Here is an 11,950-nt window from a genome sequence, read left to right as displayed (position 1 = left end):
TAACACCGTAACTTCATTCTTATACTGTACGATACTGGTCATATTTTCTGTGCATTTTTTGCTGCACTCAAAGTACAATAAATATATAGGTCTGAATGTAGGGTTGGCCTTAAGTTCGCAGAAGTCCAATTAAAGCAAAGCTATTCACCTATATTTATACCCCACAGTTCCTAACTTTAAAAATGTTAACTGTGCCTAGACACATTATAACCAGAAGTGAACCAGAAATACTTATTTAACAAGAAGTAAGACTAATTCCTGTGTTTCTTTGTGTTTTTATTGTGAAGATATCCCAGAATATGAGTGGGCAACCGAGTGTAATAATAATGGTAAAGTCACTCAAGTTGAATGGACTCTTAGCAAACTATGACAGGGGGCTAACCTGTGAGCTAATCGAAGCTAAGCCCGTTTTTTTAACCTGTTCCATTAAAGCTGTAACGAAGTTTAAATGAGTTCCTTTAAATGAATAATGTGGTGCCAGACGTAAATTAAGGTCAGGGGATTACCTTAACGCAATCGTATCCACGGGCTCTTCCACTTGGCACAGTCTGCCTCACAGCCTCCACCATTTCTCCTAGATAACTCACCTGGTAAGGAAACTGAGTTTAACGGATCTTTTTTCGCTCTACTTGAGCGAGGGGATGCCATGCCTCCAATCTGAATCGCTGGAGTGCATGGATCCTGACCGTACGACGCCCGGACCATCCTCTGCCGCTGGGACAGAGGAGCCCTTACGCAGGGAAATGGTGACAGCCCAGCTGATAGTGAAGGACATGAGCTGGTTCTTCTCCCCGCTGTGGAACCCTTGCTCGAAGACGCGCAGCACCAGGTTTGAAGAAGGTGTGAAGAGCGAGCAAAAGGAGGCATGGCTGGATGACCACTCCGACTTCACGAGGTCGTACTTTTTACGCAGGGCTTCCACGTAAGATATATAGCCTACTTTAATCCTTAACTACTGATAGTTGCATCTCTGAATACGATTTGAAAAGTCTGTGTCTGGCAGAGGAGTTAAGTGTTTACTCAAGTACTGTACTTGAGAAATGTGTACTTTAGTTGTGTATTTCCATGTTATGCTATGTTGTACTTCTACAATTAAATTCAGAGTTAAATCGTGTACTTTTACTCCACTGCATTTATTAATACCTATAGTTACTTTGCATATTTTGTTTAATGATATGAAATATAATCAACATTTAAATAAGACTTTATTTACACCTGGAGTCAATTCACAAGCTTCCCTGCAGCATACAAACTCATTTAAACTAGCTGCACAATTACCAGCTTTGATAAACACTTTAATGCACCAATAATTATAATCAAAACATTTAATATATGTCATTCTGAAATGGGACAATCTGCATAATGAGTACTTTTAATGTTGGTAGTTTAAGTATAATAAGATGCCTATACTTTTGTACTTTTACTTGAGTAACCTTTTGATTGCAGGACTTTTACTTGTAACAGACTATTCCTACACTCTGGTACTTCTTATTTTACTTAAGTACAAGATACTTCTTCCACCTCTGGTGCCTAGTCCAGCCAATCAGTAATCTAATCTGTCTTTTCTATAATTTCAGGGTCAGCAGCCCACAGGCAGAATCTCCACTGCCCAGGGTTCCCAGGAGCAGCTCTGACCACTCTGACCTGCTCAGGAAGGGTCATCATCATCTCAGACCTTCCTCTCCAATAAACAGCTCACGCATGTCAGCCTTGATGTACAGGCCCGTACCCCTTAGCTCCCATCTCAGTGCCCCTCCTGATTGCATGGATCGATTCCGTCCAGATGTGTTGGCCAGTCACTGCCCTTGCTCTCCTCGCTCTCCTCATTCTCCATTCCCTCATCATTCTTCACGCTTCTCTTTTTCTCCCTGTCTTTCTCCCATTCGCCCTTCCTCCCCTGACTTACCCCACTCCCCTCATCCATTGTACCCCACTGCTACAAATTCTGCTCTCTGTGGCCATGGTGAATACTGCCCATGGATGATGGAGCTCCTGAGAGGTGGTCTCAGCTCGATGGGTTCCGTAGTAGAGCTCTGCCAGGGGGCTGTCCTACACACCGGGGAACTGCTGGCAGCCGAGTGTTGCTGCCTCTCTTTGATAAAGAAGGACTGTGGTGGAAGCAACAGCTTGGAGGAGGTGGTTGCCCCAACAGCATTGGGGTGCTTGAGTGAAGGCAACCTCTACAGCCATGCACACCTGGAATTGCTGAAGGGCATCATGGGATGTGCAGTGGCCACAGGATCACCAATGAACCTGAGAGACGTGTCAGGGGTAAACCCACAAACTCACACATTAGTTGTAGTCTCCATGACTCTGCATCAACTCCACACATAACTCAAGTTGTTTTTTCTAGGGCAATGGTATTTTGAACATACTTTTTAACTGCTTATATATATTTAAGTTCCTGCACTACCTTTTTAAAGGTGCACCATATTTATCTTGCAAAACAATCAGAGCAGGGGATCTTAAGCGAAAGGTGGCTTAAACAGTGCGTTTCAGAAAGACTGACAGACAGTAAGAGAACAAATATTTGTTTTGAATATGTAAACATGTTCTATCAGTAACAGTAACCCTTACATTGAGGAATGTACACTAAATGCCAATTCCTGTTAACCTTTTTTTAGGCCATGACAATTTAATGCAGTGTGAGTGTGAGGGAATCCCAGATGACGCACCTGCTTCTAATCCTTTAAGAGACTGAGACCAATTAACCTCTGTCAACTCAGTAAACTGTCCCTGGCACACGCGCACACTCACCAACTCAAAGAGAAAAGACGGCACAGCTCACAGGCTTAAAGGAGGTGCCCACACCTACACTCTTTCTCCTCGCCAGCAATGTGATCAGGAAGCAGTTGGCAGATTATCCTCAGACAGTTTGGGTGTGGGTGGCTACTTAGCAGTGGCAGCTCCAGAGTATTTTTGTTGGGTAATCTATGGTAGAGCTAACCCATACAGTGGTGGGGCTCAAGTCAGTATTTGCAATGTAATTACATACACGCTCCCCTTGACAGTGAAACGCCACACGTGAGGTTTAGATTATTTCCCTGTCTCAATCCAAATGTAACTGTATGAAATAAAAAAGGGAACATTTGTCTTGCAGTAAATAAAGTGGGCGACCTGGAGCCAATCCTGCAATTTCCCCACAAGTGAAAGAGTTGACATGCTGAAAACCCAACCCTTGCAGGGGGGTCTGGGGGGATTCTCCCCCAGGAGATTTTTTGAAATACTAACATAAAATACACATTCTGGTATTCTCTTGAGAACAAAAATAAATAAATCTATTACTACACGACATATTTAAAAAAAATGAATGCCATTTAAGTTTTTTGTTACTTTGTTCTGAAAGCTGAACCAGCTGCTCCTCACAGAGAGAAGAGGCTGTGTGAATTACTTTACATTGTGGACAAGGGTGGATAGCCCCCATTGTTCTGTGTGTCAAAATGAAAGACAGCCCACACACCTGCTATCAATCATCAAACCGTGGGGTTACTTTAACATATTTTTTCATGGTGGGGCTAAGCCATTTCTTGGTATGGCTGTAGCCTACCCCAGCCATACCCTGGCTTAGTCATGACCTGTGGGACACCAAGTCGAATTGTGGGTAATCCTGGCTAAATCATTGAAAGCCGATGAACAAATATTGTATAGTTTGGGTGAAACGTTTTTAGCTGCCAAGTTATAAGAAAAGATGTTGAAAAAAGTGTTTTAATGAGACATACTGTAGTATGTGTTGCATTTAGATTTAAAAGAGTGGTGTGCTTTTCTACAGTGATATATTAATTCGGTGTTCATTGTTTTCCCTCTCAGGACCCCAGGTTTGGCTTAGATGACGATCAATCATCAAAGATCAGGACTGTTTTGATTGTTCCCATCAAGAACCACAGGGGAGAGGTAACATTTGTCTTCATTTATTTTCAAATGTGATATAATATATGTTTTTATTGCACATGCCCCAATGCTTATGCAGGGGAAATATATAAATACAGTCTTATAGAGCAGTGTGATGTATTGTAGAGTTCAAAACACAGACTGGCAACAATACAACTTTTAGCGATGTAAAGACATAAAAACTGTCTCTCTTTTTTTTTAACAGGTGGTCGGTGTAGCAGTAATGATCAACAAGAGAAATTGCTGCAATGGATCGGTTTCTGTTTTTACCAATATGGATGAAAAGGTGAAGGACTAGAGGTTTGTGCTTTTTACTGCAGGCCAGCAGATGTTATTATGTATTAAAAAATATGTGTCAAATGTTTAGGTGCTGTCAAATCATATGGATGTATTGGGGTTGGTCCTGGATAATGTCCAGCTGTATGAAAGTTCAAGACAGGAGGCCAAGCGCAGTCAGGTAACACCATAAGAGGACAATATCAAATCTATTGATATGATTGAATGTCTATGTAATCTAAGTGCGTGCGTGTTTGTGTCCGTGTGTTTATGTGCGTGTGTGTGTGTTTGCATGTGTGTTTTGTGTCAGGCCTTGATAGAGATGGCCCAGGTTTTGTCGAAGAAGCACTGTTCCTTTGATGTTCTGCTGAGTAAGATGGCTGCCACAATCATGCCCTTCACACATGCTCAGTACTGCACCATCTTCATCCCCGGGAAGCAAATCTTGGATGAAAATGACCAGGTGCTTTATCCTGTTTGATAAATGTTTTGTTTGTTTAGAAAAGGGTGTTTTAAATAGTATCTCTGTATCATTACTTTCTGTTCTTCTCGTGCTTTTTCAAGTTCATTCTTCCTCTCTTTTTCAGATTTCATTCTCCAATGTGATCCACCTGGAGTGTGAGGAGCTCGGATCAACCTGCCAGATCTACAGAAGGTTCTGCCTGTTGATTCATAATGATTAATAATGATTATTGCTTGCTTGATAGCTACGTTTTTCTAAAAACATTTGTGTCATACTTATTGCAAATATATAATGCAAATCCAAATGGAATGTTCCATATCTAACACCAGACATTTGTTCCATGTCATTTTTCAGGGAGCGTGACATCAGCGATATAGACCAATCCCATGCCCTTCAAACTCTGGTGGCTATGGAAACGTTAAAAATGTCACAGATTTCTGAGGAAACAATAACGAGCCTGATCTGCTGCCCTGTCAGAAATGAGAGGTCTACAAATGTTATTGGTAAGTCTCTTATGGATGGCAGTGGTCATGATACAGTCTCAGCTGCACTCAAACTCCTCCTTTCACAAACTGTAGGGCTGCCACATGGGACTTGTGTCTATACAGTTATTAATGCTTGGCACACTTAAACAGACAACATTTGCCTGGAAATGGAAGTCAGCTGTTGTATGATTCAGACTTTTAGGGTAAAGGTTTAATTAAACACATTAAAACTGTCCTCTATACCTTTCTTTTTCGTCACATAGCGGTGTGCCAGCTGATGAAGAAATGGAGCATAGACTCAGAGGACATGGAAGCTTTTAACAGATATGATGAGCGCTTACTAGAGGACCTGGCTCTGTACTGCGGTCTGGCTCTGCAGTATGTTAAGGCTGTGCTGATCACTGAGGAGCGCAGGGCCAGTATAGAGGTCACACAGGAGGTGGGTAACCCCGTTATTATATCGCGTCATATTTATCTTGCAGCCAAGTTAACTTTCTAGGATGTTTGCAACTAATATATATTCTCTTCACAGGTTCTTGCCTACCACATCACTGCAGCAGAGCAAGAAATCCAAGCATTGCAGGTGATTCTTAGCTTTCTTTGATATTACCAATTTCTGTAATTCCAGTCTACCCAATTGTTCTGACCTAAACTCAATGTTTTTTTTTTTAATGTGTTTTCAGGAGGCCTCCATTCCTTCTGTTGAATCACTGCATATGCTAGACTTCCATTTCTCAGAGTTTGGTCTGCCAGAAGAAAGGAGGACCCAGGCCACCATTCGAATGTTCCTTGACCTTAATTTGGTGCAGGATTTTAACATTGATTACAAGGTAACCAACCATAATAATAATAAGGTTTCACAGGAGAGGGTATCCAAATAAGCCTATATAAAAATGCCAAGCATAGTTTTTTTTCATCATTTTTGCAAGGGGCTTTTTCTATTTTTAAGAGTTAAGTGTGACTTATTACAATTAACAGTTCACCTCAAGAGTTTAACTTTTGGCAATTTAAAATGAAAAAAACAATTAAAAGCATATTCAATTCAGAAATGTAATACCTCTTCAGTTATTTACCATCTCTTTACACGTCTCCTTTCTCCAGACTCTCTGTCAGTGGGTGCTTTCAGTGAGACGTGGTTACAGGGACAGTGTGCCTTATCACAACTGGAGCCATGCACTGAGCACTGCTCAAAGCATGTTTGCTATGCTCATGGCAACAGACCAACTCAAGGTAACTAAGTATGTGTGTTTTTGTTCCTGTGCATGCCATGTACTATAGCTGTCACAGCAGAATTCTAATATGTAAAAATGATAATGTCATGTCAATAATGGTAATCATCTAATCTGATTTAGATACATCCACAAAATGTAGTTATCTCCTTTTATCACAAAGGCCTTGAATATTATAAGCATTTTGGTGAAAATGTTGCTGTGGAGCTGTCATATCTTGACCATTGCACCAAGTTGGTGAAATTCTACAGTGTCTATTTTTAGTTCCTAAGTTTAGCAAAGTTCTGAAGTTTGAAGGACTGCAAAGACTCTTTGGTGAAGAAACTCTTTGTAATTTCAAAGAGGATTAATTTCAGACCTCCCCAAAACGCCTTAACTACATTCCATGGGGATCACAAACCTTCCTAAATCTGCTCCCCTCTCCAATCCTCTCTCACATATTTTAGTCTCTTTCTATCTCTCTCTCGCACAAAGTGAGTGAATGCCTTCCTCTCTTGGCTGGACTATTTTAATGTTACAACTGCAGACATGTACATAGCCAGGGGTGCACATAAGTGGTACGCATGCGCGGCAACAACAATCGGTCTCCGTGTGCACAGACAGGGCTGCTGTTAACGTCGGTCTGTACAGCAGCACTGCGCTAAAACAGCTGATAACAACGTTCACACGCTCTGTGGTCACGAAGCTCTGCACTACCAACCCCCCCGTTGACATCTGCGATACAGAGGGCTTCATCATACTCTACTAGCACCCCCCACCCCCCCGTTGGCATTCGCGATACAGAGGGCTTCATCGTACTCCGCTAGCACCCCCCGCTGTCATTCGCGATACAGTGGGCTTCATGGGAACTTTGAGGGGAGCCAGAAGTTGGAGTAGCAAACACTGACTCCAGTTACTCATCTGAGTACCTCACTGAGAAAGTTGTGTGCACCCCTGTACATAGCACAATATGCTTTCATTTACAGAAGCAGGGAAATTAGTTATATCTAGGCTACACAGGCTCCGCCCTCTACTGGACTCTATGGGTACTACCTCTTAATACTATGGGCCTTTCTCACTTCTCTTATTTTTCATTTCCTCGCTCCTCGGTCTCACCAGAAGTTGATTTGTCTGCGCCATCTTGAGTAGCGTCCCAATGGCCTTATTTTTGTCGGAGGAGCGAGGAGCGATAAGGGAGGAGCTATAATCGAGGAACCACCAGAAAATCCTCCGATGAAATCCTCAGACACTCGCCCTGCCCCCTTACTGTGTATCGCTCACTGATTGGACGATGCAGTGCATGCACTGATGTGATGCTTCTTGACATGAGAGCAGTTTCCCAGCGGAGTGAAGAAAATACATGAACCTCACGGGAGTCACTCCTCAGTTTATACCGTCTTTTGTGTCAATTAATGTATCATTTATTTACAAATATGTGATATATCTGAACAACAAAGTGGTCAAAAATCATTTTATTCATTTTTTGGAAACATTTTCATGATCGCTTTTTTCGTTTTACATTTTCATTTATTATCATTTCCATTCAGTCAGTCATTAAGTGCTATTAAAATATGAATGTGCTACATATCCAAACAAACAAACAAAGAGTGCAATCCAATGAATGTTAATCTAACTGGGTTTTGATAGATATCTCTTTTTCTTCTCTCAATTATTTTATTTCTATTGTGCGCTCTAATCAATGTTAATCCAACTATTGTTCGTTTATACATTTTAAGAATGGCGTTTATCTTTTTTGAGAATTAGTTCTTATTTTATTTATTTGGGTCTAAAACAGATGATACAAATGTTTGTGTCAGTAAATGTGTGGCGGGGGTGTTTGTGAAAATAACGGGGACAGAGCTGCTGTCAAACGATCAGCTGTGCGGCGTCATCACAAACGGACGTCGCTTCACGTGACGCTCCGGAGGAAAGGACNGTGTGCCTTGGCAGTCTCAGGAACCAAATACCTCTACTTTCTACTTCTTACATTTTGAACACAAATACCTGTACTTTCTACTTCTTACATGTTGAACACAAATACCTGTACTTTCTACTTCTTACATTTTGAACACAAATACCTGTACTTTCTACTTCTTACATGTTGAACACAAATACCTGTACTTTCTACTTCTTACATGTTGAACACAAATACCTGTACTTTCTACTTCTTACATGTTGAACACAAATACCTGTACTTTCTACTTCTTACATGTTGAACCCAAATACCTGTACTTTCTACTTCTCACATTTCCAAACAGGCTGGTTCCTTTAGTCTGAATGTGTGTTTGGTGGCGTGATCATTATTATTTAGAGTCATTGCGTGCCTATTGATTTGAACACGATCCGTGTATCCATCATTTCCTGGTCTTCTCTAAAGAAGAGGGACCAATGGAAACGTTGTCATGTTGCCGTTGGTCACCATGGAAACATTCATTAGTTAACAATGACATTATTGTTCTATTAATATAAAGGGAGGTCAGGTACTCTTTAAAACGGTACTTTTTACTGAAGTACATTTCAAAGCCTCTTTACTTTGACTTGAGTAAAGAAGTTTAGTCAGTACTTCTACTTTCACCAGAGTATTTTAAACACGAGTATCTGTACTTATTGAGTAAAGGATGTGTGTACTTTTCCCATCTCTGCTGACGCCCCTGTGTTTCCCGCTCAGGAGGATGAGATGAGAGTGTGCATGGAGCCGGAGCTGGCCTCGTTGACTCCCCCCCGGCACCAAGGGGACGCCTCCGGTGGCAGTAGTCCGGGGCAACCACCTGCAGAGCCAATCACAGAGCGGAAGTCCTCGGATGTCTCCTCCATGGTGCAGACGTTGGAGAAGGAGGAGGAGGAGGCGCTCAGCCCGGGAGCCGCCATGACAGCCAACTGAACAGACTCCTCATTACAAACTGACCTGGAGTCAGCCAGGAATGAGCGTGTACAATATATATATCTATTAATCTGTTCCTTTCAGGTATCAAAAACTTTGAGATGGATTCTTCAGAAAGTGAGAAACAGATTTTCTGGAGGTGGACACACAATGAGACAAAGACAGCTGATGCAACAAAGGACACCTGTTTCTTTTTAAGCCTTACATCCCAAAGGTAAACGAAGACGAGGAAGAGGAGGAGGACTGATTGGACGTTCCCAATTGGATAGTCAAACCACGTGGAGATGAAGAGGAGGGCAAATAAAAATATGCATGCTTTTTATGAGGACAAGCAAAGTCGACCCTGTATAGGACATTATAATAAGAATCATTTTTGTAATAAAGCTACAAAAAAAGAACAAATCTATGTATAAGTGTATGATAAGATATAACAGTTTTCCCACGGGAGAACTACTCTGTTTACAGCTGTAACTCAAACATATTAGTGTTTAATCAAATACATTTTCATCCAACACACACAGTATACTTTCAAAAAACGGCAAACAGTTCCACGTGTTAGGCTCGTGAAATGCATTTGAACCCTGTAGAGTAAGATTTTGTGGCCGAGGCACAACCCAGGGACACGTCCTGCACACACTAACCTGCACAGAAAGGATTGTACTGTAAGGAAGTGTGCTTCCTGCTGTCTCTGCATGTTTCTATGGAGCACCTGTTCTATACAGCACTGTATAGACGCTGCACTGAACCACAGGGGGGGTGAAGACAGAGCTGCATTATCTCTTTTGAACTGATGCAATCCAGCAGATCAGAGGCTGCCTTTGGACTGTTGACGGTACCCAACCAAAACCGAGCCACTTAACAACACGAAACCCTCAGCTGCTTCTTATTTCGTTCCTTCATAGATGAATCGAGGATGATAACCACTATTTGAATGTACTGGAAGAAGGCAGACGGCAGTACATGAGTTTCTCTCCTCGCCGTCCACATGGAGAGTCTGAAGAAACAAAGATAAACAACGTGTTTTTAAAAAAACGTGTGGGAGGGAGCTGCTGACCATGGATTCACTGCTGGCTCCACCACACACACACACACACACACACACACACACACACACACACACACACACACACACACACATATTTAATCAATCAACACTCTCTCTCTCTCTCTCTCTCTCNAGTAGAGACACTACATACTGATATACACCTGAACATCAGCAGGAGAGGACTCTTTAAAGTAGAGACACTACATACTGATATACACCTGAACATCAGCAGGAGAGGACTCTTTAAAGTAGAGACACTACATACTGATATACACCTGAACATCAGCAGGAGAGGACTCTTTAAAGTAGAGACACTACATACTGAATGTGTATTTTAACTTTTAAGAATATCACATTGTATCACAAATATTTCCTCATACTTTTAAAAACAACAAGCAGCGAACAGAAAAGCTTGTTTGTGTGTATTCCGTTGTGTTTGTGCGTTTTTCTTTGTGTCAAAGGTCACATTTCCTGCTGGCGGACCTAATTGCTTTACATATTGATTATCAACTGCATTAGGCATGATATACTTTTCTCATCGATCTATGGCTGTGTTTCTTTTTGCAGCGTTTTACTGGCATGCATCTAAACAGGAGGCAACTTTTCCATTAACTCTTTCCTTACTGATTAATGCATTGGACATTTATTAATCGGGGAATCTCCTTCCTGTTTTTTTCTGATGGATGCGTGCATAATGTGCTGAGAACAGATGTTTATCCACAACCTGCAGGACTGGTTTTCAGAGCACCAACACGCTGATTTTTGTGTCACATTCAAATGTTAATTTTGCTTCCGGGCTGCTCTGACATTTAGGTCTGCTGCTTGTGTTGCAGGGGAAGTCCCTTCACAACACACTTTGTGTTCTTTGACCGCTCTGCAGGAATTATTGCTTATTTCAACACTTCATTGTACATTGTTGTCTTGCACTAAACCAACATTATGTGATGTGGTTTCTGATTCAGATAAGCCTTGGAGTTTAAGAATCAAGGCCTCATTTAGCCTGGCATACTTTGTACCAGACTTTTGGCCCAGTTTAGTGGATAATAACTTTAAAATAAATGCAGCATAAAGACAGTTATTAGAGCTTATGATTGATAGATCGACAGAAACATAAATGCAACCTGTTTTGATTCATTGTTATAGTATTTCTTTCTTGCTGAAATGTCTCTAAAATAAGCTTTTCTCTGTTTTATGTCGTATAATAAAGGGAACATCTGTGGGTTTTTCAGACAAAACAAGAAGAGATTTGCTGCTTTTCCTGTTTCATAATAAAGTGAGCATTTGAGTTGCTTGTGAAAACATTTAAAGACATTACTTTGCACTTCAGAAACTGACATAATTTTAACAGTGTGCAAAACATTTATTTCTACAAAGCTATCCTGAAAGTTGCAGTTGCAGTTCAGAGCAGAAGAGGTAGGTAATTTTGGAGAAACCAGCTCGAGTGCGCTAGAATTTGAAAATACGCAGCCGGAACAAATCTGCCACTTCCTCACAGAGCCCCTCCTCCAACACACACGAACGTGCACATGAACAATGAGGGCACGAGATAAGTTTGTGCACAGATGGAAGGCTGACAGGCAGGTAGGCCATCCAGTTNCACACACACACACACACACACATATTTAATCAATCAACACTCTCTCTCTCTCTCTCTCTCTCTCTCTCTCTCTCACTCACACACATTTAATCAATCAACACTCTCTC

At 41.4% G+C, this 11,950-nt stretch overlaps 1 protein-coding gene across 1 annotated transcript in view; it reads left to right on the top strand.

Moving 5' to 3' along the window:
• Positions 1-674: 674 nt before the first annotated feature.
• The window catches only part of pde5aa (phosphodiesterase 5A, cGMP-specific, a), a 16,311-nt gene continuing 5,035 nt past the window's right edge, over positions 675-11,950 (top strand). The window contains exons 1-12 of the mRNA XM_010784717.1: positions 675-922; positions 1,578-2,271; positions 3,808-3,891; positions 4,094-4,174; positions 4,256-4,345; positions 4,475-4,627; positions 4,752-4,819; positions 4,982-5,130; positions 5,376-5,551; positions 5,645-5,695; positions 5,796-5,942; positions 6,214-6,342. Of these exons, the coding sequence (XP_010783019.1) occupies positions 675-922; positions 1,578-2,271; positions 3,808-3,891; positions 4,094-4,174; positions 4,256-4,345; positions 4,475-4,627; positions 4,752-4,819; positions 4,982-5,130; positions 5,376-5,551; positions 5,645-5,695; positions 5,796-5,942; positions 6,214-6,342 (2,070 nt within the window). The remainder of the gene's footprint in view (positions 923-1,577; positions 2,272-3,807; positions 3,892-4,093; positions 4,175-4,255; positions 4,346-4,474; positions 4,628-4,751; positions 4,820-4,981; positions 5,131-5,375; positions 5,552-5,644; positions 5,696-5,795; positions 5,943-6,213; positions 6,343-11,950) is intronic.

The sequence above is a fragment of the Notothenia coriiceps genome, unplaced genomic scaffold (assembly GCF_000735185.1).
Source record: "Notothenia coriiceps isolate Sejong01 unplaced genomic scaffold, NC01 NC01_scaffold00026424, whole genome shotgun sequence".
Classification (NCBI taxonomy): domain Eukaryota; kingdom Metazoa; phylum Chordata; class Actinopteri; order Perciformes; family Nototheniidae; genus Notothenia; species Notothenia coriiceps.
The sequence above is the reverse complement of the archived record's forward strand: the minus strand, read 5'-3'. Positions and strand labels throughout refer to the sequence as shown.